Below are 16,936 nucleotides of genomic sequence, written 5' to 3'. Positions count from 1 at the left end.
AATCCAAGACAGATAAGAGAATGACAGAGATTGATGACGTTACTTATCATTCTGTGCTTTTATCACTTCCCCAAATTAATTCAACTAAAAACTAAAAAGGGATCAAGAGAGAAAGAAAGAGAGATGGATGAAGGAGAAAGATGAAAGGAAAAAAGACTAAACCAAGCAGAGTGCTCATTTATTAAAAGCCTTACAGGCAAATGTGTTTCACGGATACCAGTACAGCACTATCATGGTTTATGGGAACACTGGCCTTGAGGGACTTGGATACACATTTTTGACTATCAAAACGTCAAAACATAGAACTGATACAGAAACACCATGGATGTCTTTTTAATGCTGTTGTTTCTAAGAAATGTATCTTTATATAAATGAGACCTGTGGGAATAATGGAGCAAGTTCCATGAGTTCCATGAGGAGAAGGAAAGAGGAACAGAGAGATGGAGGAAGAATTCAAGGGACAAAAATGAGGCCTATCTGACGCACATCCATGGGGCAGAGTTTGAGAAACAGGGAGAGGAGAGAGAGGAAGTGAAGGAGTAAGAGAGAGGAATGGGCGAGGGAGAGGGATAGGAGAGTCAGAGGAGTGAGAGAGAGAGGGAGAGGAGATGGAAGAAAGGGAGAGAGGAGTATATTGAGAGAACGGGGAGACACATCAATAAAACAGCTCAGATACCCATTCAATTCCAGGCTATTCCATACGTAGATACATGGAACAACACAGAGGACAGACCGCAGGGAAGAAGAGTGAATGAATTATAGAACGAAAGGCAGGCTGAGACTGACACATCCTCATTCACCTATAGGATCTGACAGAGAAAAAGAGAGAGAGAGAGAGAAGGAAAGAGAAGAAGAGAGATGTCTTGATGGAGGAGAAAGATGGAAAGAGGCAACCGACCCGCGGCTACAAACAGAGGGAAGATACAACCTGTTCCCCAGGGAGTCTGGATGGAGAGAGACAGAGAGAGAAACAGTGTGTGTGAGAGAGAAAGAAAGCAAGAGAGAGGGAGAAGGGAGAGATAAGGAGGAGTTAAGGACACAAAAAGAATGATTAAAGAAAGAGGAGGGACAGAAAAACACAACCTATGGAAATTAGAGGTGGCTAATACAACTACTTATCTAATTGACTTATGTATTTTTTCTGAGGATCTGATCTGTACCTGAGTAACTATGTTTATTTGTGTCCACTACAATTTTAAAGAAATACTGTATTGGATACTTTTGAATCCAATACATTTCCCCAAGCCCCACGTACAATTACTGAAAAAGAAAATACTGAACAAGTAATTAATGCTGTCTGCATGTTGAGCTGGGTGGTCGGTATGTTCTTACTATCTGCAGTAGTAGATACAACAATCATCACCCATGACCATATCTAAGAGATACTTTACCGAATGTGAATTATTATGGACTGTGTTTGTCTGCCATGAGGGAATTACATTTCAGCATTTTCAAATTCACCCTAAAATCTTAGTCATGATAAATGCATTTCTATTAATTTGAACACTTTCATCTGCAAGACGGTACCATACAGTAGGAAATGAATAAAGCTCAGAGAGAGAGAGAAGTCTGGCTGATTATTATCATATATTTTTTATTATTATTGAAAGCATTTACTTTTACTTTCATTACTTAAGTACATTTAATATCAGATTCCTTTTAAAACTTAAGTATAGGTAATATCAGATACTTTAAGACTTACTGAGTCATTTTGTGTGATATCTACTTTACCTTTCCTCACTGGAGGCAACAAAAGGAACAGAGTGATAAAGTAAAGGTAAATGGCTATTCAGGGAGAGAGGGCAGGTTGTACTGAAATAAAGGAGTCTGGGGGGAGGTAAGATGGAGAGAGCAGGGGGATGGAGAGAGGGATAGAAACAAATAAATGAAACATACTGACTGTACAAAGGGGAATGGAGAGTAGAGGAAGAAGATGTAGATGGAGGGGAGAGGAGAGGAGGAAAGAGTAGGAGAAGAGACACTGGAGAGGTGGATAGAGGAAGGAGCAGGGGATAAATGAAGGATAGACAGAGTGCCAAAGGGAGAAAATAATAAAGAAAATTAGTCAGATTGAAAGATAGAAAGAAATAAAGATAAAGACATAAGACAGTTACTGCAACAAAAGTAATAAAAGTTATTAAAAAAATACAAAATACAAAATAAAATGCACAATAAAATGTAAAATAGAGACAGTGAGAGTTAAAGAAAAGAAGGTGAAGGGGGGTATGAAACAATGAGAGAGAGAGAGAGAGTGGGGGGGTGATGAGGAGGAGGGCAGGCGGAGAAATGGAGGAGAGGAAAGCCCTGCAGCAAAGAGGGGGTTCGCTAAACAACAGCACAGCAACACAGTGTCTCTAGGGTGAGAAAAACTAAATGAAAGAATGGGATTGGAGGATACAAAAAAGAAGGAAAGAAAGAGATGCAGAAGAAACTACAGAAGGTGAAGGGAGGTACAGTACGGCCACTGACCCGTGACCAGCTGCACGTCGCCAGCACAGCAGTCTGCAAGCAAAGAGACAGAGAGAAAGGATCGAGAAGGTGAGGAATGAGGGAAGAATACAGTGAAAGTTAAAGGCAAACTAAGTAGTGAGCAGGTCACAGTGTGACCCTAGGAGTCTGGAGAGAGAAAGAGAGTGTGAGCGAGAGAACTTATGAGGGAACAGAGAGGTAAAGTTAGAGAGAAAGCGAGATGAGAGAGGGCGAGGGTTCACTGACACGTGGTTGTGACAGAGAGGAGCTGCAGTTCCTCTATGTCTGGAGGGAGATATTTAAACAGAGAGAAGTTTCCTTCTTTGTATGCAAAGACTAAGAGAGAGAGAGGACAAAGATGGAGTATAATACACACACACACACACACACAGGGCAAGTGCTAGGCAATTTGGCGCCCTAGGCAATATTTTTCCTGGCGCCCCCCCCCCCCCCCCGCGCCACCGTTTTCTGCCACAGCGCCACCGGCCCTGCGCCACCATTTTTTGCCCCCCCCCCCCCCCAGTGGCGCCCTAGGCAACTGCCTACTCTGCCTAATGGGCGCGCCGGCCATGCACGCACACACACACACACACACACACACACACACACACACACACACACACACACACACACACACACACACACACACACACACACACACACACACACACACACACACACACACACACACACACACACACACACACACACACACGTATATAATCACCCAGGCTTGATCTGCCTTCCCTCGATTGTATAACACATCGGCAGCGACGAATGCCAGGTCACGTGCCACCTTAGTTTACCTCATACCCATATCCTTATTTTTCACAAAGACAAGAAAATAATATCTGATCAACACTTTAAATGAATATATTAACATTACTGTGAATGAGGAACTGTCCCCCTGCTAACAAAATGGTGTAGTCCACATTCCCACTGGGATTCCTCAACAGTGTGGGGAGAGAGTCAGAGTTGGCACGGAAATGTTTCTGGCATGTCTCCCCTTTCTTAGTACACACCAGTTCTGTGAACCATCCATGGTAGCTGTTTTCTGCGTGTTTTGTTTCCTTTGCGTCCAGATACATTTTGCCACATCATTGCAGCTTTGTTGTTTTGAGGATTTTTTTGCATGGTAAAATCATTAATCAAGGAGCTCGTCCACTGGCAGTTTAGTTGTGCTGATTGGTAAGCTGCGGTACAACTCCAAGGGAAGATACAGCTTTCCTCATGTCTCCATTGCAAATAAAGTCTGGTATGTGATAATATATATATACACACTGTATATATCACACAGGACTATCCATGTCGCAGATGCAATTGTGTTTTACACCTCTAAACTTGTGATGTGACATTAAAGGTTATTCTGATTCTCTCAACCCAGCACCTTTTCCCTCTCATAGAATATGATCTGTACAATGACCAAATACAATATGGAAAGTGAGATTAATCATTTCACTCAAGTCTTCACTCAGCGCAAAAGGTCACTATAAATATTCATAACCGTCATGCCGACTCACGCGTTTATGTCAGTTACACAATTATTATATAAAAAAAATCAGGTGAACGTGACTGTGAAAAATGATAAACCACATCAAGGCACACGCCCTTAACTTGCATGTTTGAGCAACTTTGGTTGCAAAACTTGCTTACTTGTGCGACATTCAACCTGCCCAATGAACTCAATCTGTCACTTCAGGGTAGAATGACAACTGAAGCAGATCTACTACAAGCAGATGTACAAGCTCACAGCGTGGAGCATCCAGTACAATAAGAATGTATAATTATAATAATAATAGGTAAGACAGGAAAAGACAAGAGGATAAAGATAAAGGCACAGCAGCAATACAGTGAAAGAGCAGACATAAAGGAAAGAGTCAAAGGGCAAACAAGTCAGGAAAGATTGAAGGATCAATGAAGGGAGAGAGATGGAACTAGAGACATCAGGCTCAGATAATAAGGCCATTGGGCCTCATTCAGGAAGCGATATAAGAACAGATTTTCTCTTATTTTGTTCTTAACTAGCAATTTTTCTTATTGTGTTCTTATCTGGGATTCAGCTACGTTTTCTTTAAGAGTGGTCGAGAGCACTCTTACTGAGATAAGAGAAAACACAGTCCACACATTTTGTTTGTCCAATGCTAGAAAACATACATGAATATCATTTAATAAGATGTGTATGATATGTTTTAGAGTAATTTGATTGGATTATTAAATTCATGCAGGGCTAAATATTTGTATTGGTCAATTGATCCCAATTATAACTATAACATCCTGGAGGATATTGCATGCGTTCAGCCCCCTTTTAATTTCAGTTACATGTCCTCTACTAAAGTCTGATTTACACTTCCGTGCACAATGGTGTTGAGCAGTGAAAATTGCCAATCCACAAGCTCAGCTGCTGGGAGCTTGTAGATCGGCGATTTCCGCCATATGACACAGTTGTACAATGGTGCATAATGTAGGCTTTACAAGGCTTTTACAGTATCACAAATGTTAATGTATTGCCATTACTGGGTTTTTTGATATCCATAGTGTCAATACTATGAAAAATAATATAATGGATATAATGGAGTTTGCATGTTCTCCCCGTGTCTCCTAGGGTAGGTACCCTCACAAAAAAACATGCAGTAATCCTGGTCACTATACTGCCTCCCCCTGGCCAGCCGGGGCGCCTGATGGAGGGGAAGGGAACTGGTTGGAATAACGTGTTCCTTCCACACGCTACGTCCAACCAGGGAAACTCTCCCCTGTCAGGTGATAAGAAGGTCAGTTGGCTCTCATGCATTGAAGGAGGCATGAGCTCGGCCCTGGCCTCCCTAGGTTGGCAGAGGGAAGATAGTGCCCAGGATTACACGCTTAGGCATTGGCACTGGGTGAAAAAATAGGGGTTACAAAATCGTGGGATAAAAATATAAGAAAAAAATAAATAAAAAATAATATAATCCACATTTTGGTAAGATTTCTTCTCATTGAATGATATTGCATGGTGAAACAGCTTTCATGTCTCTTTAGCACATAAACGCATGCAAACCAATAAGATTCCTATGGACGTTGCCTAATTTAAGATCAAGTGGGATTCAGCACACCTGATTAAGAACAGATTTGGATGTTAAGAACAGGACACAGGTAGGCTTTTCTTATTTCTCTCTTAACAGTTAAGAGAACATATAAGAGAAATCTAATAGAAATTTAAGAGAAAATTGGTGAATGAGGCCCATTGCCTCTGAGGTTGAACGGTGAGGCCGGTAGTCCTGATGGAGAGAGGCGAGGAATGAAATATAAAAAAAGAAAATGTAAAAAAAGGATTCCAGAAAGAGAGTGAGAGATGAAAAGGGGAGAGGGGAGTTCCACATTAAAGAGGATTTACTAACACAATGGAGAGACGATGCATCTCAACACAAACTTTACATCTGTAAAATGTTCAAAGGGAGAGATGATGGAAGGGGAGAGAGAGAAAAGCGCTTCTTTGCAGAAAGAGATAGACAGAGGGGGACAGAGATGGAGAGAGAAAAAAGAGCGAGCGAGGGAAGGAATGTTTGGGGATAGATGAGGATAGAAAATAAACACATGAGAAAAGACCAGGGACCAATCATGGCTGTAGAAAATTGAACGAACAGATGGCAAACTCACTAACACACACTCACAGCAGATAAGGCCAGCAGTGACCCATGGCAGACTGCAGGGGAGAAGAGCAGAGCATGGGAGGAATAAAGAAGTAAAATAACTCAAACTACACGAGTAAACGGTGGAAAGAGTGAAAGAAAGGCAGACAGATGGATAAAGAAGACAGATGAGGAGAGAGATGGAGGAGACAGCAGAGAGAGCCAGACTGACACATGACAACACACAAAGGACAATTTGTACTGCAGGGAGGATAGAAGGGAATACGGGGACAGATGGGAAATGAAGAGAATAGAATGAAATGCAATAGAATAGGAAGGGAACAAACAGAATACTGTAGAATAGGAATAGAACAGAAGTAGACAGGCGTCAAACAGGCGTACTCTAGCATAGAAAGGAAATGGAATAAAATAGAATGGAGTATAATATAATAATCTTTACTCTCTTTGCTGCTATCACAGCATACCAGACACTCACTACTCACTCACTCACTCACTCACTCGCTCAATCAATCAATTAATCAATCAAAATATGGTTTGAGTCGGAAACAAACATCAATTAAAACAAGTAGAAGGATGCAAGCAAAGGACAGACATTATCATTTTCTTGTTCCAGCTCCCAAGGTTGTAATATTCCGCTGGCAAGGCCTTTGCCCTTTTATCACCAGGGGTCATCGTCGTACATGAGAATCTGTTCTCAACTGACCTGTATGCTTTGAATGAAATAACATCAATAAATAACATCAACAAACAGTGAGGCAGCATGAGGGAGTTGGTTGTGTATAAGCACATGGGTAAATATCAACAGGAAGTGGAGTAAGAGATAATGAAAGATGAAAGCTGAGCAACTCAAGCATTCTGTAGATGGAGGGATGAATGGAGGGATACAGTAAAGAACCAAAGAAATAAGAGCCGATGAGAAGGAAGAAGCTGTTGACAGAAGGAAAGAGAGGAACAAACACTTCTGAAGAGGTAAACACACACACACACACACACACACACACACACACACACACACACACACACACACACACACACACACACACACACACACACACTGCACACACACACACGTGCGCGTCTTGTTATATTAAGAAAATACATGACTCCACTGTGTTTTAAATGCCACAACATTGTAATGACAAATCTGACTGCAGTGCTGTAATATTAGCCTGGGACCAGACGAATCTGCAAGTGTAAAAAAAAATTGCACTCTGCGATTTGGGTCTGGCACCGCTCCATAGAGAATCCATTTCCTGCTCCAGAAGACGTGGGGGACCAATCAGGGCCGAGGGCCATTGTTTTGATCCCGCCCCTTGGGGAAAAAAACGTCCTCATGGAAGCACCAGACTCATATCCACGCAGTGATATAGTCTGGCTACGCCAGGCTACTGTAATATGTAGGTAGCATAAACTCACTTTCCAGGCCCCAACCCCTCAACTTTAGCATGTATCAAGACTAGAGTAAATTTAAATATGTGTCATTCGCATTTCATTTGAGCACAATATATCAGTCTCCCTGCCCCATCAAACACACCAACATGAAATTAATATACGCAAATCTTCCTACAGCACATGCAAACCCTCCTGGGTATAATGGAACTTGTATTCTTAATGTGTGCCCCTTGGCCTAAATTAACATTGGAGATAAAGATTAAAAAAAAAAAAATGTTCCAACATCAATAAAGCACATTACTGTAAATATTACAGCCTTCCCTAATCTTAGTAATGACTCTGAACCTCTGGTTTGTTAAAGGGTACAGCACCCATACAAAATCAAGTAGGTGACTTTGTGAAAAACATGTATGATTCCTTATTGCTTTTCTCGTAGAATGTTCTGACTATCAGGTCATTATAATCATTATTTGTGTGTTAAAGTAGGCTCCAATGAAATGTACCAGTAGAATCATGTACAGGTTGTGGGTTGTGGGTTTGAATCAAACTCAGGGCATGTCATTTTCACTGCACTGTCTCAATAAAAACAGAAAACTCATAAAGCTTTACCGCTGCCTCCAGGCTACGGTCCAAGATGGTATGACCTGACAGTTGGCAGGGGATAAGAGTCCTTTGGAGCTGCTGAACTCAGGACTTTGAACCGGCAGTATGGGCCGTGCCTGACACAGTTTCCTTTGAACTGAGGAGATCCTAAGATCCTGTGTTGAGTTCATTTAAACTAGATGACTTCAGCAAACCACAGCAGTTTTTGTTTTTTGCTGAAACTTCCCTGAGGCCTACTGTAGTTTTTGGCTTCAACTCTCAATGTGCATGGGTATCAGTAATAATTGATACCAGTACATAGCAAAACCTGCAGGCAAACACAATAGCATTCGTCTCTTCTCATAATTATTCAAGCTCGGACCTACATTTTTCGTTCATGGTTTTTAACAGGACTTTCATAGCTTCATTACGTACAGATTTCATTGAAACATCAGTATTATACAGGTATACGTCCCTATATTCCCTTTAGTCTTGCATGCTGTCCTGCACGTCATTGTGAAAGTATTTTGTGAATTAACATTCTATAGTGACTAGTGACTAGTTATTCTTAGTTGAGCGTGAGCACAGGCGATCTAACTAAGTATAAATCAGACCTAAGAAGATGTCTGGAAACAAATACAGCTATGTTGACACTGGCTAAGATTGTGTGTTATGTGCCTCGCGTGCATGTGTTTGAGTGTGTGTGTGTGTGTGTGTGTGTGTGTGTGTGTGTGTGTGTGTGTGTGTGTGTGTGTGTGTGTGTGTGTGTGTGTGTGTGTGTGTGTGTGTGTGTGTGTGTGTGTGTGTGTGTGTGTGTGTGTGTGTGTGTGTGTGTGTGTGTGTGTGTGTGTGTGTGTGTATGTGTGTGTGTTGTTTGCATTACCATGTTGATAGTTGCTTGTGGCAGGGTCTGGCTGAGACAGGAGACACATACTGAGTTTATGTAGAAAACCACAGCAAGATGCATTCAGACTCTGGTTTCTAAAACACAGCAAGTGACAGCAAGAGAGAGAATTAAGAGAACAGAAAGAATACATAATAGAGGGCACAACAGAGAGAATGGGTAAATAGAAGCCTGAGATAAAGAAAGAGGGGGAAAAAAACTCATTACACATCATCCAGAGTGCATGTTCCAGATCTTGTAGTGAACTTGCTTTTTTTTTTAAGGCTTTAATTCAGGCTTTAAAATAAGAACTAAAGACAGTTTAGACTGGTTTCAGTTTTATTACAGCTCAAAGAAGGTGGCTCACAGTCAACCACAAACATATTACGCTTACACATAAATACTGTACACACTACTGTGATGCGCACACAGAGGTAAAATAAACACACCGCATCATCTGCACACACAAAAAACACTATTGAGGCACAGAACAAACACACACCTTTCCAAAAGAGACACAAATTCAAAAAGCGACAAAAACACACACACACACACACGCACACGCACACGCACACGCACACGCACACGCACACGCACACGCACACGCACACGCACACACTAGCGGAAGCGCACGTGTTAATCCTATCTTCTAAATGGCGCAGGTCTCCTATTTACCACTTCTTTAAATATCAAATGATCTTGCACCTATTTAGCGCTCATGGGTGTGTTAGTCTTAAAATGAGGTGTGGTTTGGCGCAGTCAGAGCGCACTGCTGTATTGGCTGTCAAGAGGGCATATACTGTACTCTGCACACTGCGACGCAAATATTTCCATTACTAGTTACAGTACAGAGTGCACCCTATGCGTGGACGCAGACGCACGTCTTGTGCTTTAATTTGTGGTTTCAATAAAGAAGAACGTAACTGAGAATGAGCAAGTGATTATTAAGTTGATATGTCAAGATATCATGGATGTGTTTACTGCTAGATGGTCCCACACATTACATTTTCCACAGCAGATCATTGTTTGCTTGTCCTCCAATCTCAAGGTTCAAGGTTCAAGGTTGTGCTTTATTGTTACACACACACACACACACACACACACACACACACAGTGGGGCTGCAATTGTATTGCTCACAGACAGAGACACTGGGAGAAAAGTGGCTTGATAGAGGCAGAGATAGAAAGTGACTGAGAAATGACTGAGGCCTCAGTTTCTCTCATGTGTCTGCCAGTTCAATCTGCTCCAGCAGAGAGCACTCGATAAGAACTGAACTCTCTGGGCCAAACAGATGCACGCACGCACGCACGCACAAATCCAGGAAAAAAAGTTTGGTATTGGCGAAAATGCGAAGGGCCGACATGAGGCCATCCGGCCTGGCGGAGACAATAGTGTAATATAATAAATGGAATTCAGGGAAAGGTTACAAGTGCAAGTTTGTGTGTGTGTGTGTGTGTGTGTGTGTGTGTGTGTGTGTGTGTGTGTGTGTGTGTGTGTGTGTGTGTGTGTGTGTGTGTGTGTGTGTGTGTGTGTGTGTGTGTGTGTGTGTGTGTGCGTGCGTGCCTGCGTGCGTGCGTGCATGCCTGCATGCCTGCGTGCCTGCGTGCGTGCGTGTGTGAGTTTGTGTTTGTCTTGGGGTTCTCCCCTTACCTGTTCCCAGCACAGAGGATAGCTTTGTGTTCCAGAGCCAACCTGTAGAAGCCAGAGGATGCTGGGGGGAAGGAGTGAGGACAATGAAAGAAGAGAAGAAAGTGATGAGGGGGAGAAGTGAGGCGGAGGTAGGTAGGTAAGGGGGAGGTAGGTAAGACGAGAGAGAGACAGGTTCCTTATTAAAGGACGACTTCACCACTTTTCAACCTATCTTCATATAATTGGTCCTCATTAATACTCATGATAAAATGGTACCTTTTTTTCTACTTGGTCTGTGTCTCGTAGGAGGGCTGTGGACAGTCCAGAAATCGTCTACCAGTGACATCATCATTAGGCAGGATTTTTTTTTCCAACAAGATTTCAAGTTTATTATTTAGATTTTTATTAATGCGAGAACAATGGCTTCTATTATTGCATTGCAACTTTCCAGGAATAGAAAGCCTGCAGTTTCTATTGGCTTGGATTCCTCATCGATGATGTCACTGGTAGACGGTTTCTGAACAGTCCACAGCCCTCCTCTGAGACACAGACATAGAAGAAAATGGTACCATTTATCATGAGCATTAGTGAGGACCAATTATATGAAGATAGGTTGAAAAGTGGTGAAGTCGTCCTTTAAGGAGAGCCAGAATGACTCCATCCCTACTTTCACTTTGATCTCCCATTATTTGTAATTAAATAAATAAATGATACCTCTCATTGTATATATATTCTAACACCACTGATTCACCACTCTGGATCAGTGGTGAAAACACCTCGTTATCCAGTGCCAAACTGCTACACTAATAGGACAGCAAGTCCTATAAATAAATAAATGTATACTGTAAAGAGCTGGACTTAAAGGCCTGGTTGGTTATGTGCTTCAATAAAAGAGATCAATGCGTACTTATTAGACAAAGCTATTTATTTCATGAACCCACTTTCTCTCAATCCCTCTCTCTCTTTCTCCCACCCTCTCTCTCGATGCCAAAACACCTGTCTGTTGCATCTCCTGAAATGTGTTGTGCACTGCACAGTTCATGCCATAACATTTCCACAGGGGAAGTTCTCTTCGGGGGCACTGCCAGGCAGTTATACTCACTGTATTGTCTTTCAGACGTGAGCCTGAGGCAGCTAGGTCTCGCCTGTCAATGACACTGTTCTCAGTAGCCAGCCACCTGTCCTTGCGGGGCAGATGGCTTGATGATATACCTTACAACGCTGATGAAGGCTTGATGACGAAACGTGTATGTTGTTCTGTCTGCTCTGCAGTGTACCATGCCAACTGACTATAAATAAAAGTGCCTTAAAGGACAGTTATGTGAGTGCTGGTAATCTCTTATAGAGAATTATTATTGATTATATACCTTCCCTATTCTGGAAGGGTAAAGGATCTTTAGCAGAAATGGTGAGTGTGCAGAATATGAGTGGAAAATAATTTTGTTTGGGGATATATAGAATGTGCAAAGCTACACACATACACTTACATATAACTGTCTCCGCCAGGCCAAAGGCATGGCCGAGACGTTTTGCACCCTGTCCGTCCGTCCGTCCGTCCGTCCGTCCGTCCGTCCGTCCGTCCGTGTGTGTGTGTGTGTGTGTGTGTGTGTGTGTGTGTGTGTGTTACTTCTACTACCTGGCCAGGCGTAGACCTGTGCTCCAAAGAGCCCATTTTTCTAGTTTAGATACTGTACATTAGTGCAAGAAGAGTAGAATAAGTGGTATTTAGAAATTTTACAATTACAATTTTGAGGCACGTTTACTTTACTGGAGTATTTCCAATTTTCAATACTTCTACTTTTACTCCAGTACATCTCAGAGGCAAATATTGCTTATAGATCTGCTATTTTCAAACATTTTAGTACTTGTACTTTTGGTACCTTAAGTATATTTTGATGCCAATACTTGTACTTGTATTTTTTAGTTAAGTACCATTTTGAACGCAGGCCGTTTACTAGTAACAGAGTACTTCTACATTGTGGTATTGATACTTTTAGTTTTCTAAGTAAAGAATGTCAGTACTTTTTCCACCACTGGTCACAGGTTTGAGCCCTGTAATGGCCACAAGTCCTGTTAAATCTACAGTTAGTCGGTGGTTCTCAATTATAATGATGCTTTTCTATCCTACAAGGATCTAAATTGCATTCACCTGCCTGGTATGCTTCTAGCTGTCCAGTTGCTGCTCCCCGTAAGTAATTCTCATTAACTTCCTCATAGGATAGAAAAACTGCAGTATCAGGGTCTAAGGGATCCCCGGGTTACAAGGCAGGGAATTATCAATTCATGGCACTCAGGATATACTTTGTATATATAATACTTGCTCTTGTTCATGTTTAAAATTCTCATTCTTAAACATTCTCAGGGACAAGCTATTATATGTAGTTGGGACAGCTTAAGTTCAGGAGGAAAAAACAAGCCTGATAAACAACTCCTCTCCACACACCATAAGAGAAGCATACAGTATTATACAGTACTCAGCCAAGCCCACCAGCCAGTGTGATTCTGTATCTCGCACCCACCCGCTCTTTTTCTCTCCTCTCCCTGTGTTTCTCATCCCCTATCTCCTTCTCTTCCAAGTTCCTGATGGGGAGGGTGGGGCTGAAGGAGGTCTCTGTCGTCCATCACCAGATATGTTTCATGGACTCCCAAGCTAAGATATTCAGGGCCACAACCCTCTCCTGGAATCTTTATTCCAACCTACCCACATCCTGGACTCCTAGGCCTAAACACTGACAGCATCATCCTAGCCACTATCTATATTTTCAATAATTCAAACTCATATAGATGTATCTGTAAGTGTGTGTGTGTGTGTGTGTGTGTGTGTGTGTGTGTGTGTGTGTGTGTGTGTGTGTGTGTGTGTGTGTGTGTGTGTGTGTGTGTGTGTGTGTGTGTGTGTGTGTGCGTGCGTGCGTGCGTGCGTGCGTGCGTGCGTCTGTGTGTGTGTGTGTGTGTGTGTGTGTGTGTGTGTGTGTGTGTGTGTGTGTGTGTGTGTGTGTGTGTGAGTGTGCTTGCGTGAGGGTACCTATCATTCCGCAGATATGTTAGCTGACTCACCTAGCTTGGTGGCGAAGACTGGCATTATAGAAGGGAGGAGGGTGAACTGACAGGATAGAATGGTGTAGAAACACTGGAGCACCTGGGCATGGAGGACACGCTCGCACATCCTCTGTAAACACACAGAAGAACACACACAAATATAGTGATTGTAAGAGATTTTAAATATAATTTAACGGGTGCCCTGAGGCATTCTTGGTCTGTGTAATGAAAACGTTGAATATACAAATGACCAGAGGAGAAACGGCCAAGGCACTCGTTGCCCCTCTCTTTGTCCGTGTGCCCCACGGAAAATGACATGCCCTACGGCCACAGTGGCCTTGATGCCCCCCGCCTACACTGCCCCTGCTGATTTCACTGTTTCTCCTCAGCAGTATCTTCCTGTCAATACGGTAGACACCACCAGTTGTCTGGTTGAGATTCTTAATTCTTATGGGACAACCTCAAATGAAACGCTGCACATATAACCCGTGGTAGGTTTGAACAGCTGTAAAAACTTTCTTTTTTTTGACTAATCAACTGGATAATTTAAGCAGAAAATGTTACGTTCTCAATGCAATTGATTTTCTGCTGAACACATCCCTTGAACGGTGTTTGTAGGATGAGCAGAGAGAGAGTATTGTGCGTTTGTTTATGTGTCCCACTTGCCGATGGGAGTGGAATGTGTCTGACATTTAAGAATATAACTTTGTAGCCAATGGACTTTGCCTATCAGAATGAATGTGTCTGTATCTTTTACAAGCAAACTTTACTGTCCATTCATTGTGGGATACATTGCAGCTAGCTTTTATTTCCATCACGTCACACCAAAAACAGGACTGACTCCTGTTTTTGGACAGTTGCTTCCATCAACGCCTGGTCGAAGCATTTGACTTGACTGAATTGACTGATGAGTGACGTACCATTTAATGTGGAAAAGACGCCCTGACACGGTGTATGCTGTTTGAACATATGTCAGCTGATATAGATGAAGCAAAATAGGATAAAATCGTACATAAAAAGGCTTAAAATAGCCAATCCCGACATGACTAGTGCTTAACCCTCTCTAGTCTCGCGTAGCCATACCCCACAGAAAATGAAAAACAGCGACCTCTGCTTTTCTGATATTCTGTGGAGTCTGGCAGGAGTATAATGTTAGACTAGAGCGCAGGGAAACACCGGTTTCATGTCTGCCTATAGCGCATCACTTCCGGTTGGTGCGACCATGTTTTCATTCCCACTAACAATATTTCTACACGGAACACTAACACCACTTCTCCCAGAGAACATGGATGGTTTTGGTTATAAGCCCACTTGTTTCTATGATGAAAGAGTCATTTAAAATGTGAATATCTTTCCGTGGTTTTGTCCGCTCCGAGGACGCTATTGTTAAATTAGTTTCGGCTAGTTTCGAGGGGGGGAGGGTGGATCATGGTGGATGGACACGTGAATCCCGCCCACTACATTTGATTGGGTAAAGCGCGGCCCACTTCCTGATCTGAAGGCACGCCCACTTGTATCCAATGCGCACTGGTTAGGACGAACCGCTCCGACAGATTCCACCGCAGGTCGGAATCTGTTCTTGAGAGATTAAACCCTCTCTGACAGCAGTTTCCTGTCTCTCTATTGTCTTGTCTAATCAAAGCAAAGACTGCCTAAAAATTATCTTGAGTATATTTGTATGCGTGCAAATGTCCGTGCGTGTGTCCGTGCGCGCGCGCGTGAGTGTGCGTGCGTGCGTGCGTGCGTGCGTGCGTGCGTGCGTGCGTGCGTGCGTGCGTGCGTGCGTGCGTGCGTGCGTGCACTCACAGTGACAGTGGGGATGCAGACGTCACAGCAGTGGAGCAGACATCGACACAGAGACTCCAGTGAATCCTCTGTCTGGTCCTGTTTGCATGGAGCCCTGAATGCGTTCTCCTTCAGAGAGGGATCTGATGCACACTGCTCAGCCAACCTGACACACAGTCGCAGACACACACATGAGAAAATGATGGACAAAAACAGGAAGTAACAGGAAGTTATCTTTAATTTCATTTTCTTTACATGTCACTAGATAATGTTGATAGCAATCTATTTATGCATCTAACCCAACAGAAACAGTAACCATGCAGTATGTGACAACATATAGACAAACAGAACAGACAGAGGCCTTTCTGACCTGCAGGCAGCCTGGAAGGAGAGCAGCGCTTGGAGTAGAAAACCTAGTGACCTCGAGACCTGGCCACTCGCATCTGAGGTCTTCAGGCTTCCCTGAAATGGAGAGGAGAGGAGAGGAGAGGAGAGGAGAGGAGAGGAGAGGAGAGGAGCTTTCTCAAGCTTATTGACCTGTGTGTACCAACGATCTAGAATTCAATACACACAAATAAACAGGAAGCGAGCCAGACTCACAGAGGCTCGCTGATGAGACGAGGAGGGCAGAGGAGGCAGCTCACTGCATCTGTTAGTGATGACTTCCACCAGCTTCCCTATCTCCCTGTACTGGACTGGACTGGACTGGTGGTTCAGTCTGGAAAGCACACACAACAATACAGACAGACAGACAGACAGACAGACAGACAGACAGACATCAAGAGAGAGAGAGAGAGAGAGAGAGAGAGAGAGAGAGAGAGAGAGAGAGAGAGAGAGAGAGAGAGAGAGAGAGAGAGAGATGTGTGTTGTTGTGTTAAGTGTGTTGATGCTAAACACACACATAAACAAAATGGGTTTCATGTAGGCATGGGCAGATTTGATATCAAATTGAATATGTTACCGAATGCAGAAAATGGTGTATCATTAAACGAAAAATTAAACATTTGAAAGCTGCAAGCTTCTCTGTCAAATAGGCGAATAGAAACAGTTGTGTATAATGTGTATTTCGATTCAAGAGTTGAACATTTGAGGCACATTTGATTGATATAGTAGGTCTACAGTATATGTAGGCTACAATGTGACAGTCAAGGCAGTTCAAATATACAATTTGAATAAAACCTTTTTTTTTTTTTTTAAGTGGCCGTGCTGGCACACACATCTCCTATGAGCAAAAAAGTCAAAGACCCATATTCCAGTTTTAGAAACTAAAACTGGAATATGTGTCAAAACTTTTTGACATGACAGAAAAAGTGAGGGTTGATCTTGTAATGTTACAACTGTACATGATCATATGAAAGATGGACTTTACAGAAGATAGAGGACATTGTGCTTGTGCATGTGCGTGCGTGCAGTGTATGGGATTTAGAATGGAGAAAACAACTCTGTGAACCCAGGGGATAACGGAAGTGACGTCAGCACTTCATTAATTTACTCTATAACTTTCTTTCTAACTGCATGTAGCTATTAGCAAAT

General features: G+C 42.7%; 1 protein-coding gene across 1 annotated transcript in view; it reads right to left on the bottom strand.

Annotated features, from left to right (window-relative positions):
* Positions 1 to 16,936, bottom strand: part of mei1 (meiotic double-stranded break formation protein 1) — a gene marked incomplete at both ends in the record, with an annotated part of 87,696 nt that overhangs the window by 42,748 nt on the left and 28,012 nt on the right. Inside the window, 7 exons of the mRNA XM_084070697.1 lie at positions 2,470 to 2,502; positions 8,953 to 9,050; positions 10,604 to 10,664; positions 13,637 to 13,748; positions 15,425 to 15,569; positions 15,774 to 15,865; positions 16,004 to 16,121. Of these exons, the coding sequence (XP_083926823.1) occupies positions 2,470 to 2,502; positions 8,953 to 9,050; positions 10,604 to 10,664; positions 13,637 to 13,748; positions 15,425 to 15,569; positions 15,774 to 15,865; positions 16,004 to 16,121 (659 nt within the window). The remainder of the gene's footprint in view (positions 1 to 2,469; positions 2,503 to 8,952; positions 9,051 to 10,603; positions 10,665 to 13,636; positions 13,749 to 15,424; positions 15,570 to 15,773; positions 15,866 to 16,003; positions 16,122 to 16,936) is intronic.

The sequence above is a fragment of the Gymnoscopelus microlampas genome (genome assembly GCF_963454915.1).
Source record: "Gymnoscopelus microlampas genome assembly, chromosome: 11".
Lineage (NCBI taxonomy): Eukaryota > Metazoa > Chordata > Actinopteri > Myctophiformes > Myctophidae > Gymnoscopelus > Gymnoscopelus microlampas.
This window is presented reverse-complemented; position numbering and strand designations above follow the sequence as displayed.